The sequence below is a fragment of the Chaetodon auriga genome, chromosome 6, assembly GCF_051107435.1.
Source record: "Chaetodon auriga isolate fChaAug3 chromosome 6, fChaAug3.hap1, whole genome shotgun sequence".
NCBI lineage: Eukaryota > Metazoa > Chordata > Actinopteri > Chaetodontiformes > Chaetodontidae > Chaetodon > Chaetodon auriga.
In genome coordinates this window covers 7,653,731-7,673,075 of record NC_135079.1, presented here as the reverse complement: position 1 = coordinate 7,673,075, position 19,345 = coordinate 7,653,731, and the positions used below count along the sequence as shown (strand labels likewise).

The 19,345-nt window shown below is 43.6% G+C and overlaps 1 protein-coding gene across 1 annotated transcript in view; it reads right to left on the bottom strand.

Annotated features, from left to right (window-relative positions):
* plxnb2b (plexin b2b) overlaps positions 1-19,345 on the bottom strand; it is a 121,518-nt gene that overhangs the window by 37,594 nt on the left and 64,579 nt on the right. The window contains exons 3-9 of the mRNA XM_076733620.1: positions 6,632-7,761; positions 5,442-5,630; positions 5,179-5,304; positions 4,035-4,135; positions 2,363-2,489; positions 1,611-1,770; positions 121-232 (exon numbers count right to left, since the gene is read on the bottom strand). Coding sequence (XP_076589735.1) covers positions 121-232; positions 1,611-1,770; positions 2,363-2,489; positions 4,035-4,135; positions 5,179-5,304; positions 5,442-5,630; positions 6,632-7,759 — 1,943 coding nt within the window. The 5' untranslated portion in view covers positions 7,760-7,761. The remainder of the gene's footprint in view (positions 1-120; positions 233-1,610; positions 1,771-2,362; positions 2,490-4,034; positions 4,136-5,178; positions 5,305-5,441; positions 5,631-6,631; positions 7,762-19,345) is intronic.

Sequence of the window (19,345 nt, the reverse complement as noted above, 5' to 3'; positions counted from 1 at the left end):
CATCTGTTCATGCACGGTGATACATTCACATCAAGGTTGTCAGTTGATGCTGTGTTCAGTGTCACTGTGTATTTTCAGTGAGTGACAGAGCAGAACTGATAGATTAAGAGTCTGACTCACGGTGTGTTTTCAGATTTCCTCACTGTGGCGGCACAGTTATAGAACTTGAACTCCCGTGTGGCCAGCTCCACGGTCTTGTTGACAAAAATCTTGACCGGCACGGCCACAAAGTCTGAGGACACAGCAAAAGGAGGGTTAAAACGCGCTGCACGAGCTGTTGGGGGGGGATACAAGTTTGACACATGTAAGAAGGAGAATGGTGTCTTTGGGAATTATCCTGAATATTCAAGACTTGCACAGTTCACAATGTCATTTATGCATTTGAAGACAAAACAAGACATGACCTTTAAATAATTTGTGACAGAGCATGACCTCAAATACCTTTATACAAATTATGTATTCATGTATTCATTTAACAAGACTAAATTCTTGTGGCTCTGTAAAGCTGTACTTGGGCAGCAGCACTTGGAGCTAAAATGCTAACATTGCCATGTTAACGTGCTCACACTGACAATGCTAACACGCTCATGTTTAGAAGTTAATGTCTGCCAAGTTCACCATTTACAAGTGTTCAGCATTTGCTCATTAGCACAAAATGCAAAGCACAGCCAAGCCTGATGGGAACGCCTGCAGATCTGCAGGTATTTGGTATAAATCCAAATATAAACAGTAAAGAGTTTTGGAAAAATTTATATTTTGACCTACAACAATTAATCCTGAGAGGGACATGGCTGCGTGCAGCGAGTGTTATAATTGTTGAAACATTTCAGTCAAAACCACATACGTCAACCTCATGGTGATGCTGGAGGAAGAGTCAGAGGATCACCAAAGTGAGTAGGATTCATCCTCTGGGCACCACGACTGTCTGCACAAAATCTCACTAAAATACTTTAGTCTGGTCCAAGGCAGTGGACAAAGTGACCAGCTGACATCCTTAGAGCCATGCTGCTAGCATGGCAAGAAAAAAGCTCTGATTATTGCAAGATTAACTTGTTGGGAACCCAGGGGCAAAAAGAAATGCTGTTGGTCCCCTACGACTACTAATTATTTGATTGCCTAAACAAAAGCCTAATGCGGTAAATATATGGCATTCAGTGTGGGAAACAGCACCTCTGCTTTCTTCCCCTGAAGCTTGATGTTTTATTTTGTAAAATGTATTAATTTTTATGATGTTAGCAAAGGTGGTCTTTGTTTTAGGCAAGGTGGCCCAGCTCTGCTATAAAACACAGACTCCTCTGCTGGAATAATACTGGAATAATAACACGTGTGTTTAAACAGTATAAATCCAGATAATAAAGCCTGTAAAACTACATTTAGACACAGGCTACCTCTACAGGACATGGCCACAAAATAAGCTAATAAAGGCCAGACCGGCGCCATTTCCCCAACAAATAACATGATTAATTAAGTGGCCAAAAACAAGAGGCATGCAGTGAACTGTGGCTGTTGGGGCCCCTGTGCTTTGCTGCTTTGCCCATTGGTGATTGCTTACAGACCTTCGCCTTGAAAGGATGTAATAAAAGATAGCAGGTTAATTACAAAGGCCGTACCTTGGTCCTCGGGTGTTTGTGGTATGAGCGAAGGGTTGGGCAGATCGCAGGAGACCTGACCAGAGTCAGACATGGTGCCCTCACTCTGGAAATCTTGGATGGTGCAGTGCAGACGGTCAGAGGGCCCGATTGTGGGAAGGGATGGGATGTTGATCTTCACCTGAAAATAAAAAAAATATTTACAAGAACTGGAAGTGAGTTTTTCATAGAAAGGGTTATTGCCTGTGACCTGCTTGGCTGAGTAATGTCAGTTCACATTGAGCTGTACACAGAGTAGAGGAATGAATTTAAACACGGTGTATGGGTGAAGTTACAATACAGAAACAGTTTCCTTTAAATGGCTGGAGATTGAAAACAAGAAAGAAGGACAGGTGCTGTTGATGGAAATACAAGAGTGGGTCAGAAAGAGAAGGAAGCAGTCAGGAAGGAATGGAAAAAAAAAAAAAGAACAACTTGAGAGAGAACGCGCACAAGGGAAGCTCTCCATCTTCAGGCTGTGGACACAATCAACCAGGTCGGTTATAATAAGCCAGTTTGGAGTTTTCTGGATGGATCGATACAGAGCAGGATGACCTAGAGCCCGGGGTCTCTGATTCACAATGGAAACAGTTTATTACTCAGGCTGTGAATGTTTGTGAGACGTGCATGTAAGTGGGGTTGTGTTCTGCGGAGCGAGAGAGAGGCAGAAAGAAGCGCGGAGAACAAAAGGAGGGAATGTGCGAGAAAGTGTGAGAAGAGAAGCAGCGCTGTACCTTCTGAGTCTTTTTACAGGAAAGGTTCGGCGGATAGAAGGAGACAATCTTGACACACTGCTGCCTGGGGCTCCACAGCCAGCCATTCTTCTCCTCTGCCCGTCGGCACTCAGACCTCCTGGTACACCTTCAGAGGAAGGATGAACAACTCCCATCAGCCTCTGCTCCACAAACCCCTAAACGCTTTCACAAGGCCTCAGAAAAAAAACCCCAAAAACAATGCCTGTGGACTCTAGCGGATTTTCAACGTGCTTTTGTGAATAACAACCACATGCCCGAGTGACTTCAAACAGAGGCGCTGCAGATTTTCATGATTCAGTTTAATATAGATATGAAAAAATAAATCCTCATAGGTGGCTGGTTTTGCAGTGTAAAAGAAGCAACAGCTTAGACATGAAAGGTAGTGCATTTATACTCATTATGCATTTCAGTAATCAGTTGTCTTATTTAGGTTTTGGACTGTTAGTTGAGTAAAACAAGCAATTAATAACTTGGGCTTCAAGAAACTGTGAAATACGTTTTTTAGTATTTTCTGACATTTCACAGATTTAGTGATAAATTAATTTGAGCTGCAAAGTAATTGATTAGTCCATTCAAAGAAAATTAACCAACTATTTTGGTAATCAATTAAATGCTTCTATGAAGTTTAATGGAAAAAAGCCAAATATCTGCTGGCTTCAGCGTCTCATACGCGACGATTTGCTGCTTGTCTTCATCATGTGTGGTAATAGTGAATGGAATATGTTCTGGCAGTTTAAGGATTTAAGCAGTTTAAGGATGTCGCTTTGGGCTCTGTGAAGTTATGATCATTGTATATGACCATAAATATGTAAATGAGTCATCAGGAAAATAAGTGTCAGATAGGGACAACATTGTTTTCAAGCAGTCGAAGTGAAGAGAGAAAAGCAAACAAGCTAATCTATTAATCATACAAGTATTTTCTTGATTAATAGATAAATCATCCTGTCAATGAAACATCAGAAAACAGAGAAAAATGGCCATCACAGTGTCAGAGCTTGAGGTGTTGTCATTAAATGTCTTGTTCTTCTTCAAAGATACTTAAATTACTATAACGTCAGATGAAGATAATCAGCAGAAATATCACATTTGAGAAGCTGGAACCATTAGATTTGTTATTTGAAAAATGACTGAGAAAATTAACTGATGATCAAAATAGTTGCTGATTAATTTCCTGTCAGTTGATGAATTGTTGAAGCACCAATGTGTGTGTGCAGCGTTTCTGAATAAAAGCATCAACAACTTTCAGAGGGAAACGGCTGTTTTTCTGCTTTTTTCTTGTTCCTGATCACATCCCTGTAAAATGCACGATACATTCTGCCCTTTCTACCCTCTAGACCCTGATAAATATAGGCTGATGAGAGTAAATTGCACAGACTGCCTTCGCTGCATGAGGCTGACAAACAGCTTTAATTCCTTACGGCTTCACGGACAACAGGAGATGGAATATAAACACCGAAGGGTGCTAAAAGTGTCTGCAATAAAACACTGAACAAATACCCTGCTGTGTTTTACAGATGGAAGTGCATGTGTGGGTGTTTGTGTTAGTCTGTTGCTGTGCGCATGCATTTATAAGTGCATCTATGAGTGTGTGTGTGTGTGTGTGTGTGTGTGTGTGTGTGTGTGTGTGTGTGTGTGTGTGTGAGATCCTCACCTGCCCTCCAGGACACACCATCCACAGTAAGGGTCCTTCAGGTCCACGCAAGAATGGCAGTCTTTCTTTTGGAGGCACGTCTGCACCGGCACCTTGGTGATCTGAAGCATTACAACATGAAATATGATCAGACAGCGCACCTTCGGGGAGATACTGCACAAAATATGAAGCATTTAAAGTATGGCTACATATGTTCCTGGGTTTGTTGCATTTGTGCAGACTGGAAGCAAAACGATTCCTGTCACAGCACATGGTTTCTCATGTCTGCTCCCCATGTTTGATCATTAAAACAATTCCCTCTGTCTACATGCTGAATGTTCGGTCTACTTAAAATGTATTGTTCAGTGATTCAATCAGGATGAATGAAGTGAAATTAAATTACAATTCAGTCTCATTAAGAGGCCACATATGGTACAATCATCTCATAAAATGTGACACAGCGACATTAAACTGCTGCTTACATGTGAATGCATTTGCAATAATAGCCCGATAATGTAACCTATGATAATACTAGAAGGGCACTGGAGAATGCAGACCTCCGCCATGCAAATCGGCAAGTGCAACCACTATATAAGTCTGCATATATTTCCAGAACTATTAGTCATATAGAATATGTCAAAGCGTCATTATCTGTGTATTTATTGTGGACAAGTGGAAATATTTCACATATTTAACATAAATTTGGGAAAACCAGAAAACACATTACTGTCATGCACATAGGTACAAACATCAAACGCTTAAAGTAACATCATGAATGTGGCAGCTTGCTATTAACAACAACTTCTGCTTATTTTCATGAGACGTAAAGTTCTAACCCTTCTCTATGTTCTCTGACAGAAGGAAATATATCAACTTAATTTGTGGTGAAAACTAGTCATACAGTTTGTGTCTAATACTGTCTTCCCGTGATGAAATTGCCAATAGTGGTTTCGGTCACATTATTCACTCATTTGTCTCACAAACATTTGACAGAACAGATACGCTTCAGTTTGAATCAATACAGTTTGGCTCTGAACTCAAAACACGGAAAAACCTTCTGTACTGTATTGCACCTGAACGCTTCCTGTATAGACACATCATATATAGATATATGTGCCATATAAATAGATGTTATGTGCGACCAAAGGGCTCCTGTCATACACACCTTTTTCTCAGTGGTAATGTAGAGGTGGCTCTGACTGAGGTCAAAGAAAAGGTTCTTATTGACCTTCTCTCCCATGGTGTCACCAGGAGCCTTGCTGTACACATATGGCTCAGCGGTCAGGTGTACCTGGACAGAACACAGAGTAAAGTAACCCTGTCAGACATGTGGTTTTATCTGTAGTTCCTTGCGATATCCTGCCTCCCACAGGTGAAAACTCTAAGGGAAAAAGAGGAGAGAAGCAACAGATCAGAAGACAACTCCACCTTGAAGACTTCCCCCTGGCTGTTCCCCAAGAAGGCGATGGTGTGGTCGTTCTCCACAGCGACGGCCACGGAGGTCAGAAGACCCGACTTGGTCAAAACTGCATCTGCCTTTAAGGCGAATCTCGGCTTGCTGGCCAGAGGGGAAGGCAGAAAGTCTGCACCACACTTGAAGTTCTCCAATGTATCCTTCTGTAAAAGGAAAAGAAGAATGAAAGGATGGTGACACACTGTGCGCCCTGAAATCCAAAGGAACGTGGGAATCAAACCCCCTCTAGACCGAACCAAGGCAAGCGTTTTTGCACATGCAGCGGTCTAAATGTTTTCATGCTTGGTCATTTTGTTTGGTCATAAACAGGATATGAAAACAGGAATTTTTATCTTTCACAAGTTTACAGCAACACCTTCTGCTAACCACTCATTTTGCAAAGAAATGACTCATACATGCAAATGTATGTTCTGTGTTGCACTAAAAGAGCTTTAATTGTTAGGATGTTCACACGTTACGAACAGTGGCCGGCTTCATTTATGTTTGAACGAACATACTGCTGATATTGTAGTTTTTTCTGTTGGAGTGACACCTATTTGTGTTTACACAAAAAATCTGTGAAATTGAAACTGCTTGAATTCAAGGGCTATGCTCTTTATTTAAATGACGCATGTTGAATTATTCCCATTAATATTATTTATCTCATTATGTTCTGTTCAAATAGCCTGGCACAGTTGCCACAGGAATATGCGTCTCTTTATATATTAGATGTTACAAAGTCCTATTTATCAGAATTTACACGAGCCTTGTATTTACATTGATATCTACAGTAGTTTTTTTGAGAAATGATGTCAAAGTTTTGATGTCAACTATGAAGAGGAAAACTATTCTTGCTACACAGTCTGATTTGGCCCATGAGACACTATTTGTCTAAGACTGCTTTATGGTTTTATTCTGGATGAGTTGAGGGAATTGGATAAAGAGACATGGAAGGAGGGAAAATGTGCGAGGCAGAACGGGAGCTTAAGACAGAACAATACAAAAGCATACGAGAACAAAGTAAACACTGAGACATTAAAGCCAAGAGTGACACATCTATGCATTATTGATTACTGCAAAAGGAGTTCTTCAAAACATGCGCCACTCATTTATTTCAAACAGACTTTTTAAAACTTCAATCGGCTGACACGACACAGGCACTTACTGCAATTTTCGATGTGCAGAATTCGTCAGTTTTCGACGAGTAGGGGATGTCCACAGCAGGAAACCCGGAAATCTTGCCAGAGTCGCTGTAGCAGGCGCTGATGATATCCCTCAGCCGCTCATTGATGGAGGTCAGTGGGTACATGCAGAGAGCTGAGTCGTTGTCGTCGTCGTCTGGACTCGCCAACATGAACAGGACTTTGTTCCAGGAGTCGACCTTCCCATACGTACCTGATTCGGTCATGAACCGTGCAAGCTCTTTCCCTGGAGAAGCCACGTACGCGGCTTGGACTTTGTTGTATCGGTTATTTAGGCCGCAGTTTAACTGGAGCTCCGTGTGGGAATAGTAATGATAGTCGTCTTCGCAAAGACGAGACACAAAGGTCAGGTTCTTATTATCCGTACCATCGAGTGTTCGTGAAAAGAGGAAATAAACAAAACCACCCTCTTTGAAGGCAAGGCGGAAGTCATGCAGGTACTTGGGAACAAATGGCGTCGTCTGTACTGTTGATGCCTCAATGATGCTCTCAAACACGACCCAATCACGGAAGTCCTGAAGGATTCGTGTGCTGATGAGTTTTGTGCTGTCCAGGCTTCCGTAGCCTTTCCCAACAAGAAACACACTGAAGGTGTGCCCATCTTTTAAGTAGGTGGACATGACGCCCACCACGTTCACGGTATCCTCTATGCTAGCAACGTAAGTCCTCTCTCCTTTACTGTCACTGTAATACAGCTGCTGTTCCACATTGGTCAGGTTGAGGAGGGAGCAGATGCCCCGGTAGCGGCTACCGCAGACTATGAGGGTACCGTTGGATGGATGGACCAACAGAAGCTTGTTGAGGTTGGGCATGGGCTTCGTGTCCTGGCATGCAGAAGCAGGAGGCGTACAGGTGCGGGCGTCCTCTTTTGGTCCCGTCTCAGCACGAGCCTGCAGGCGGAGCGACGGTCCCAGCTGGAAGATGGTGTTGACCGCCCCCAGGTAGATGCGTCCGGTCTGGGGGTCCTGGACCACATTGTTAATGGTGGTCTCAGAGGTGAACTCCAGGATGGGGATGTTGTTGCTCTCCTCCTGGGCTCGTGTGACTGACTTGCAGATGAGAAGGAGGAGGAGGGAGACCCAGCTCGCCATCTCTGGAGAGAACAGAAAGGGAGAGGCGTTTAATTATTAATGCAGTTAAATGCACACGTAAATGTACATTTACCATCTGCAACTCCAGACTGCAGTGTAGAGTGGGTGTGTGGTTAATGTGCAGCCCGAAACACACACTCACACATGAAACCTAATATTCATGTGGACCGAGTCTGCAGTGAGACGACCCAAAAACAAAGGTTGAAGGAACAGTTTGACAAAAGAACTTTATCAGCTTTCGTTTGAGGTTTACATGTGAAGCTCAATGCTACCTTATTGAAGCTGGGGTAAGGAGGCGGTTAGCTCAGCTTAGAGCCCTTTTCACTTTTTGTACAGATAAAACAAACAAGAAATCAATATTTGTGATGTTAATGCGTGAGCTTTGGAGACATGTTTTAACCTTTGGAAAGAGGCAGACTTCCTGTCTCTTTGCTAAGCTAAGCTAACCATCTCCTCCCTCCAGATTCATATTTACAGCACAAGTATGAGAGTGGTATTGATCTTATCATCTTACTCTCAACAACAAAATGAAAGTATATTTCCCAAAATGTGGCTAAATTTACAACATGTTCCCTCAGGTGCCTTTAACATTAGTTATGTAACCATGCAGATAATTTGGCTTTTTCTGGCCAGGATTTGAGATTACTTGTCTCTGCAATGAACTGCCATTTTTTAATTCTTTTAAGCGGCATAAATAAAATTCCATTCATCTCCATCTCTGATGCAGAAATCGGAGAGATGGATATCTCTAAACTTGGCCAAACTTACATGGCTACAAGCCAAAGGGGTAAAAGTGAGAAAACATATTTGTTTTCTGTAGTTTGGGTGTACTGATCCTTCAAGAGTGACACATAAAAAGCATATCAAGATAGAGATTTAGGTTATTGGGTAAAACTACTAAAAAAAAACTGCCTGAAGCTAAGGGCGTGTAATGTAGCTGTTTGCATATGACTCAACTTCCTGCTCCAGTTCTATAAAGGCCGTGTTATTTTAGATTTAATTGACTTGAATATCAGAAATGATCGGTGGTGAAAAAATAAAACTGCTCTGTGTGGGGGTAAAGAAAGATTAAGGCCGAGAGCTAGATCTCAAACCATAACACAATCAAATCCTATTTGAAAATCTTGGATCTGTTCCAAGTTCATTTGCACTTTGCATTTTTTTTCCCCCCTTCAACAACACCTCTAAGCGCAATGCTTTCAGGAACTACACCGTTTTGTGTCAGGAAACATGATCACACAATATCCCTGTAAAATACGACAGCATCGTGTACTGGCTAACAGCAGGTGCCTGCGGAGTCCTCGCTCGCTGCTGTTTGCCCAGGCTGTGGTAAATATGGAACTGCAGGTGGCTTTGAAGCAGCTATTGCCCACACAGCAAATGTGCGTCTATGTTTGCGTGTGGTTTCCAGCTCTCGATAGCATCCTCCCTCTCATTCCACTTTGTGAGTCAAGTCCACAGGCGCATTTGTCAAATTGAAAGACCCCTGATGAAACTTCCAGAAAGCTGTGTTTTATTATGTTAACTTGCCTTCCCTCACTGGACTAAGTGGGGAGACCACTGATTAGACATGTGCCCAGGGGGAACCTGTTAATTTCACTGGCAACTCCCATTTGCATTTAAGTGCCCACTACTCAATTTGATTTTATTTTTCTTCACATTTACTACCTCAGTCCTACCCCGCCAGACCCCCAACCAATTTCAGTGCGTAAATGTATCCTGCCCTTTTCAATTCATAGCCTTAAATATTTCAATTAAAATTGAAATGGTCCAATAAAATCTCTGTCTGTGCAGGACAGAAATGTGTGAGGTTGGTTTTTACAGCTTTAATTGAGAGGGAGGGGTAGTCAGCATTTTGTCAAGATTTAATGAAGAGGAGGAGACACAAAAAAAAAAAAAAAAAAAGAGTTTAGATGCACACTGCAGGGGTGGACAAAATAAAAGAAACAACAATTTCAGCTGCAAAGTGACAAAACTTCAATTACAAAGACAGATCCACCAGCAAAGGTTGAGTGACAATTACAAGCATGTGTCAGCTTTATGAAGCGCCACAATAGCTCACTTTTATGCTTGAGTTTTCAAAGCGGCATCACAAAAACTGCATGAACTGCAAAATGTTCCTGCAGCCTCAAAATGTTGACAGCATAAACAAAACCCAGTCCAGCTGCACTGACAAAGAGTCGTGGCGGATTGCAAAAAGTCCACAGAGCGACAGAAAAATGGCCTTTAAAATGATCACAGAAATAAATGAACATGTCTCTGTGGCAGTGTCGGTTTAAGGAAGTTTGCTCTGCAAAAGTGAGCTTCACACAGCCTGACGTGGGGCAGGGCTGCCTTTTGGCAACTACTTGTAAGACGTTGGAGCTAGAATGCAGTTGGGTTTCTGCTGAAGGCACGAACGATGAAAAAAAAAAACCCAGAAAAAATCAGTGTAAGCCACAATACAGTGAACGCTTGAATGTACTGCTTGTGATAAGTGACATGTAATTTTTGTGCTCATTGTTCGACACTTCCAAAGAGCAGTGAGGGTGTGAAATTTGAGATATCAGCAGCACTGACTTACATCTTTATTTTTTGCCATACCCCACCTTCCTCAATAAAGCCTTTTTTCTTCAATTATTCTCTTCTTTTAAATTTTCTCCCTGTCTGTTTTCCCATTTTCACCCATTTTGTTAATTTTTCTGTTCTGTCAAGTGCGACGGTATATTAATGCAGCGTTTATTAACATTACTTCTCATTTTGTAGTCATTTGATTACATTTCTAAGTGACTAGACCTTAGCAGCTAGAGACAGCATTCCTCACAACCAGCTGCTGCCTGACCGTCTGTTTATGGTTAAACAGCTTTGACTTGACAGGTTCAGGTAGTCTGGCGTGCCACGTGACCTTTAATGTGGAATTTTTCTGATTGAGGAAACACCTGGCAGGAAAATCCAGTGTTTTGTAACTTCATCAGCAGCTCCTGTACATACTAATTAAACCCATAGTGGGTCTGCGCATCAACAAAATGCCTGAAATTAAACAACAGATGTTTGCTGAAAAGTTTTTTTCTCCTGTTTTTGTGCACAGCAATGAAGACCATACTGTGTAAATATTGGGTGTAATTGTAAATATGGACAGTAATCGAAGCATGACTGCCTCGGTGAATCCACTAAAAACTGTAATATCCATATTTCTATCATTTCACTCGGCCATGGTACAGGCTGCACAGAGAGACTCTACAAAAGGTGGATTATGTCAATGGTTTCTGAGACAGAAAATTACTCGATTCATTTGACCTCCAATCAAACACGCTGTGACAAAGCAACTTTCTCACGCTGTAATGTACAATGCAAGGACAATGTCTCGAGGCGCTCATTTAGGTTTCAAAAAAACTCTAGTTCCACTTACATCCATGGCTTCAAAGAGTCCCTTTCCTATTCATGTAAATCCTATAGCCAGCCCCCGATCAGAAAAAACGCTTCCTTCAGATGCAGCATTGTGGGTCAGCGCAAACGAAATTCTTATTTCAAAGGAGCCTGTTCTCTCCTAGGATGTCTCCTTCTGTCGCTCTATCACTTTTCATCCTTTTTTCATGGGCTTAATCCTGAACGCTGGAATTAAAGAGGCTTCAAAGAGCTGAAGAGAGGCAGACGTCTGGTGGGGGTGACACAGGTGGAATGAGGCCCATTCCTCCGCAGACCGGCCCACCTCTCGTTTCTCAACACGTCTCTAAGCTGCTCTGAGAGAACATGGCAACTGGGCATACCATCCAACACGTGGCTATTGTGAATAAATAAAAAGCTGCTAAATTTAGAGGCTGCGTGCTGCATCAGCCTGCAGCTAATGAAGCCTCCAACGGCCTGGGATAAATAATAATGAAACGCGTCATGTGCTAATGAAGCTGGCACATCTGAAAAATGCGATCCCAAGAAATACACAATTGATGAACTAAAACTTCCTGATTGTCATCGCTGAACTGACCTCAAATTAGAAATCTAAACTAATGCCGTTGCACTCCTCGCTTAGTGTTTCAGTGTAGTCACAGTAAAAAGGAAAAGTTAAACATGGGATCATTAAACTGAGCGTTTATATTACGGCTTCATTAAAAGCTGATTAAAGGACTTATCAGGGGCTGGTTTCACAAAGACAGACTTTGATTATAGTTTACATCAAACTAACAGAGATCAGATAAACGCCTAAATTCATCCGTTGCACAAAGCTGTCTACTTCTTGACTATCTGGGTAAATGAAGACTTTTTTTTCAAGCTGAAAAAAAAAAAAAAAACATGGCTGACCAAGGAACCGTGTCAGACTGCTCAGATACCTTCACTCCAGCAGAAAATGTTTGCCTTCTGGAAAAATTCAACTTTTACAAGGACACTTTACTGGGATCATTGAAAGTTTAATGGTACAAAAAAAACTCCAGCAGCATAACATCTCAGTACAGTGCAGACATGTGGCACAGAGGAGATGCAGTACAGCTACATGTAAGAATTTTAGCAGAAAATATTCTATATCGACTGAAGTTAGCATGCTAACCAGCTGAAATTTTCCTCCAGCCTGGTGAGTCAGCGGCCATTAATGCTAACACTGGCTATGTAGCGATAGCTTTCAAAGGTAGTTGAAAGAAAGACAGACCTGTGAGAGGGACTGTGCATTTCCTTATTTCTTATGATAGGGGTGGACACTCCAACTTTGTGGTGATATGCTGTGCTCAGTTTGTTCGGAGTATGAATCAGACAGGTGGCCAGTTCTTGCATATAGCAGCTTTCATGCGGCAGGGCTGACAGTAGTTTTGCTAACTTGCCAGTCCGGATAGTTTCTTTGGACTTTGACTTTTTTTTGTGAGTCGGTGCCACTGTTATCTATATTCTGCAAAAATAAAAGGTGATGAACACTTAACAATCAGAGGCAGAGCTGAGCGGGTCTTCGTGAAATGTGGGTGTGGAAAAAAATCAGGCCACTGGTCAGCAGGAGTCATTGATTGTAACGGAGGAAGCGTGGTTTTTAGGTTGGAGGGAAAATAAAGAAAAACTGCTGAGGTACTACATGCACAGGCTTGAAAATAGCACACAAAGGTGTGCCTCCTTCTCAACTTGCTAGTCATCACACCCACACACACACACTCCTTTTTTTTTATTATTATTTTTGACTACTGTAGTGCCATCTCTTTCCCCTTCCCTCCACAAGTTAGGACATGTCTGGACAGGAAAAGAGGCTCCCAGCAGAGGAGAATGAAAGATAATTGAAAAATGGCAGGTGCGCACACAAACACACACAGACTCAAAGGCTTAGGGATACATGTGCACGCACCAATACGTGCACCGGCGCAGCTTGAAGTGCTGACAAGGTAATCCCACTCCGACCACACAGAGACACACTTCTCTTCAAACTGCCACGCTGTGTTTCTTTGACACAGGGGCACTAAAACCCAGCATGGCAGTCCGAACGTCTCTCGGCCAATCCTCTCACCGCATCCCCCTTTTCGAGGGCGACACGTCGAGAAGAAGTGAGCGAGGGTGCCTGCATGAGGGACCAACAGATCAGGAAGGAGAGAAGGGAAAACTATTGGAGGAGGGGAGGAAGATGTGTGTGTATGTACGATTAGATCACACACACAAACACTTCCGCAACTGCTGACCTGGCAAGTTTTGAACCAGCATGAGTGCTCCTCTCACTCATTAAAACAGATACGGAAAGGAAACTGATATAATAAATAAAAAACAAACAAACAAAAAAAAAAAAACAGACACCCTACCCCGAAAACATAATAGGATATCACCCCACACGGTGATCATTCATATTCAGCACTTTCCTTATAGGAGAGGCTTTGACAGATGCCAGGGTCTGACATTGATGTGTGTCTCGCACTGAAGCTGCTTTCAGTGCGATACACTGATAAAAGTGAAGTGCTATTAAATTACTCACATGTCCCCCGAGGCCTCGGGGCTGGGCGGAGACGAGGGGGGAGACGAGAGGTGAGCGAGGGGTTAACGCGCCCAAAGCAATCTTGCCATGTCTCTGGCAGTGTGTAGGGTGCCGAATAGGCCTGATAAAGTGCGTACAAGGCAACATGACAACGTGGGTTAGAAGCCATACAAGGAGCCGGAAAAGAGGGTGGATCCCTGTTCTTTATTTTCCCGCCACCATCAGGGGAAAGATAGGCAGAACAAGTGGCATTGTTGCAGATGAAACATGAAGTGGGAGAGTGTGGAGAACTCTTTCTTTCTCTACATGTCTCCCATCTCGCTTCTTTTTTTTTTTGACATGCAAACGCTCTTGTCCCATCCTTACAGTGAAATTGTCTCACGAGTTGCAATAGGAGGTTGGTGTGACGACGGCAATCCAATTTCCATATGAACAATTACCCTGCCGTCAGGGTTGGCAGTTCATTTATTTCAATTTGACTGACTGGGAGAACCACGCTCACCAAAGCAGCCAGCCCAGCCATTGTATTCAGGGCACCAGGCACAGGCGGGGGATTGATGGGCCTGGTCCATTTCAGCGAGATCCAGCTGCTCTGGCCTAAATATGCTAACACCTTTAAAGTTGGCCCGTGACCCAAGCAGTGAGTGAATCACACTTTGCTCTCCTATTAGACCGTGTGTGTGTGTGTGTGTGTGTGTGTGTGTGTCCCAGTTCTCACGCCTGTGTGCTTGTGTTTCTCTTGTGTGTCTACATGTGTCGCCCTCTTCTGTGTGTGTTTGTCTGTTTTGATGTATGACCACGAGTCAGGGGTGCGAGCGTAACCCGCCCCCACCATCCTTTTAGGCACAGCACTTTTCCTCATTAGGACTGATAGGCTGTTTGTGTGTCTGTTTACCGCTCCGTCACCATTTTCAAGGCTCCTGTTATCTCCTCTCTGCCAGCTGGACACTTGAGCAGCGAGAATGCAAAACTACAGGCACACACACACTCACACACAAATGACACATTTAAATGTGCATGTGTGCAGGGATACTCTCTCTCTCTCACACACACACACACACACACACACACACACACACACACACACACACACACACACACACACACACACTCCCTACTAGACTTTTCTGCCTCACACCTTTCTCAAAAACCGACCTCAGTGTCTCTTGTAATCTCTCAATCTCTGTTTGCCTCTCAAACAAACACACAAATGCAACCTCTCTGTGTCTGGGCAGGAGCAGCTTGGGCTGATCTCCCATTGCTAACTGGCCTCTCCCACCCCCAGCTGGATGTTGCAGCTCTCCAGCGAGACAGAGTGGCTGTTTGCTGTGTGGACACAGCTGGCGGATGTGGGGAACCTGATTAAACGGCCTGGCCTGGCGGAGAAGAGCTACTTTCAGGAGCCAATGGCTCCTCCGACATCGCCGCCACATCCAGACGGCTGCTAATACACACAAACAGTTGTAGGGGCAGGCATGCATACACAAGCTCACTAATCAACTCGACTCGCTCACAGATATGCATCTGAGATCTAGCACCGTAACGCTGCCCACATCCACAAGCACGGGCCGCAACCACAGATTATTTTCATCATCGATGAATATGACTTAATTTTCCTATGATTCATCATTTAGGCTAGAAAATATGTGAGAAATGTCCTTCATAATTGTCCAGAGCCTAAAGTGAGGTCTGAAAGTTGCTTGTTTTGTCTGTCTAAAAAAAAAGATTCAATGTACAACAATATAAAACTGCAAATCTTCACGTGAGAAACAGGAAGCAGCAGTTTGGAACTTTTTTCCTGATGGATGACGTGAACGATAAACTGATTATCACAATTGTTTCCGATTAATTTTCTGTCCATCAACTGATCGCTTAATCGACGAATCGTTTTGGAAACTAATGTCTTTTTCTCTCACTCCTGTCAGAGTTCATGCTCTTTTTTTTAAAGGAACAGGTAATGATTCATTGTCTTGCTCAAGGGCACTTCAGCAGGTTCCACTGCTTGCTCACGTACAGACTTAAATCCATGCTTCCTCTGGTTGGAGGGCAGTTTCTCTAATCTGTGCATCGCCCTGAGGCGATCCTCCGCTCCAGACGCGTACTCACCCTCCACTTACATACAGCACGCGCTCACGTTCCCACACACATGCAGCCACAATTAAGAAGTCAGGCAGGCAGACTGACTGCTGGGAAGGAATCCATTACACACCTTATTGGCTATAATGATTTCACTTCACCAGCATAAACGCCAATGAGCCATGAAGGTATCTTGTAATGTGGTTTAGTCTCAGTGCCCAGCTTTAGTTTGGTTTCAAGGGGAATACTGATCTTATGGTGACTGATTACTCGCCTGCCCTCTTATGGTAACTCGCATGGAAATTCTGTAACAGAGGACAAGGATAAGTAACCAATGTGTGCAGCTCTGCCATTAAAAGGAATAGTTAATGTTTGCTTATTTGCTTTCTTTCCAAGAGTGAGATGAAACGATTGATTTGTGAGTGAGGTGGAGCTGAGACGTGTTGCAGCCTAATATAAACACTGGAATCAGGGACAAAGAGCCAGCCTGGTTCTGTCCAATGTGGAAAAAGACAGGTAGCGACACCTCAAAAGCTCAGTAATTAACACTTTGTAACCTGTTTGTTTAATGAGCTCACAAACATAAAAACATGAAAAACCTACAATTTGCTAATCCGGTTCTTTAACTGTCATGTACTTCTATGCGAAATCTTGCCAGAGACAGATCAGTGAGCATGGGTTTGATCTCCTTCATGGCACAAAACCTCGTCAGTGTGCAAACCTATATGTGATTTGAGTGTAATTACACTGCTTCTCTTGTGAACCTCACTCAGTATGATTACATGCACCCAAGAGACCATGTTTACTCAGAGAAATCAGGTTATGCTGGTAATCAGGGAACATGCTTCCATGCACTGTATTAACCTGGTTAGCTTATACATGCAGCAGGTCAGTAATCAGATTTCTCTCCTCCAACCAACATTATTTTAAAAGCATTTCTTACTTAATTCAACAGCAGTGATGGAAGATGCTAACAGACAGAGATCAGCATGAAAGTGTTTGAATTTAAATGCTGAGCAGAGGAAAATTACCCATGTGGACTGTTATTACTCGCTGTTAGTTCAATTTAAGGAATGATTTTAAATACAAGGAGGCATCGCTTTGCGTAATGATCTGTCCGGCTCTGCTCTTACTTGTCCTGCACATGCGTACAAGAAATCGGGGCTCGCCTTGAGATATCCTGCTGCAGATATCGGGTTTCTTCAATCTCCTACCTCGATTACAGAGATCAGGTTTCTCGTTTACATGACCTTGAAGAATAAGCTTACTGGTGGAAGTGTAAACACAAGACACTGAGCAGCTGCACCCATCTATTGTTCACCAAGAAAAGGATGTTTTTTTTTTAACATTTCCCTTTGTGAACACCTTAAACAGACGAGCTACAGCATGTTAATTAGTGAGCTTTACAGGTGTTGGTGGCAGGTGTATCTTCCAGTTCCAGCCCTGACAGACAGAAATGCCACTGGCATCAAGCTTCTCATCTCACTCCTGGAGCATAAGCATGAGGCGCGCTCCCATAAAATGTTGAACTATTCCTTTAAACAGACAGCGAACGCGCATGAAAAGCGCACAAGCTGCGAGAGACAAAATCTCTCCCGTTCTGTCCGGACTTTTGAGAGCTGCGTGAGTGACAGAGGCAAGGGATGAGAGATGATCGAGAGACAGCAACAGAGGGAGGGCAATCACACACGTTACTGACTGAGTCTCAATAGGTCCTTTGTGCAAGCTGGCAGGTGCCGTTCACTTGTCAAGATGAGTCAGAGTGTGGATGGTGACTGAGCATTGTCATGGCGTGGATATAAGCGTCGTCTGAGGCGCAGAAAGATACCAGCTTTTGGTAATGACTAACAGCTATCAGGTAATGGCCTAAAGATTAGCCAGCTCTCCTCAGCATATGGAGAAAAGGTCACGTTTGGGGCTTAAAAGGTAATGGCTAAATTAGCTGCAAAAAATACCTCATAAAATTAAATAGCTTCCAGCGAGAAGCAGTGCTTTCCGCTGGCCGTGCAGAAGGAAATAGACTGGGCTACTTTTTAATTAGTCGGACGACGAGAACTAATCACAGGAAGGGTGGACTGATAAAACGTGTGTATGCCTCCACACAAAACCTCGACTCAAAGCACAAGAGCACCTTCGAACTTCCTCCCTCTCTCACAAATATTAATTAAAAAAAAGAAAAAAAAAACATTTGCTTGGATTACCTCCGCCACTTCTCCTTAGTGTCACACACTTCCACCAAATGTTCTTGATGTTATTGAAACCACTCCACAACACTCATCCCTCAATCCACCAGCCCTTACAATCTTCATCCATCATCTATCAGTGTTTCTGCAGCCAGAGGGGAGAGAGCTGCTAAGCAGGGCCTGACTAATGGCTAAACAAACACCATTATCAGGCCTCGGTGGCCGAACGCTGAGCTACAGGAGCCCCAGAGCAGCTGAGGCTCTTTAATACTTAATCCCTGCTGCCCTGCTCTGCAAGCGGCTGCTCTAAACTAAGCTAGAATCGGCAGCGCTGAGGGTTCACTAATGAGGGAGTAAGAACAGAAACATGAGAGAGGACAAGGTCTGAGGTAAAGAGGAACGTCATGCATACATGCACACACGTGCGCAATCACTTACTGCAAAAAATGAGAGCAGAATAGACTGTATTAAGAGGGGGTACAGAGAAGTGTGGCCCACTCGTCTTGGCCAATTCTCTCGTTCTAAAAAAGGCTCAGGGAGAAGTTAATGAGCCTGTTACAGCCCCACAGTTCCCCTGATAAGGCCGCTGATTACACCACATGTTCGGGCAAGAGGATTGTGTGCGTGTGTGTGCGTGTTTGCATGCGTTTGTGTATCACCTGACCCAAAGCGGTCATCTGCTAATCGTACGTTCACAAGTCAGGAACGGACATTTTCTGATAGACGCACTCTCGCACACCAATCGCCGCTCTCGAGGCGCAATCTATCCTTCTCACGCTCGCTCGCCTACATACATCAACTAAGACACACCCCTGATTTCTCTCTCTCTCTCACACACACACACACACACACACACACACACACACACACACACACACACACACACACACACACACTCAATCAAGTGTGACCGAGTGAGCGAGCCACTCAATGAGAGTGGGTGATTAGGCCCTCAGAGAGTAGGCCTGACCTTTCCCGCCACATCAAGTCCTCCATGCGCATGTGTGTTTTTATGAGTCAGTGGCTGTAAGCTCTCGGGCCTGCGCCACTTCACATCAAATGTCACTGACTTAAATGAGATGGCCAGACGGACAGGACGACGGAAGACGAGGGGAAGGAGAGAAAGGAGGAAACGTGAGAAAGAGAGAGGATTTCTTTGCACACAGTAGGCTGCAAGAAAAAGCCAAAGAAGGAAATAAGTCAAAGAAAAGGATAGAGAAAGATTAAAAGAAAGCGAGAGCGCTGTCAACGATCAATCTTCTGTCTTGCCTCTCTCCCTCTTTGCATGAGAAACAGCAAAGCCGAGGTATTTTTAAATTCCTTGTTGGTTGTGGGAATACAGCGCAGGCCCTTGTGGGTACACCAGCCTCCCCCTCCTGCCGTCGAGATGGTTGAGTCTGCACTTCCGCGTTCTCAGAG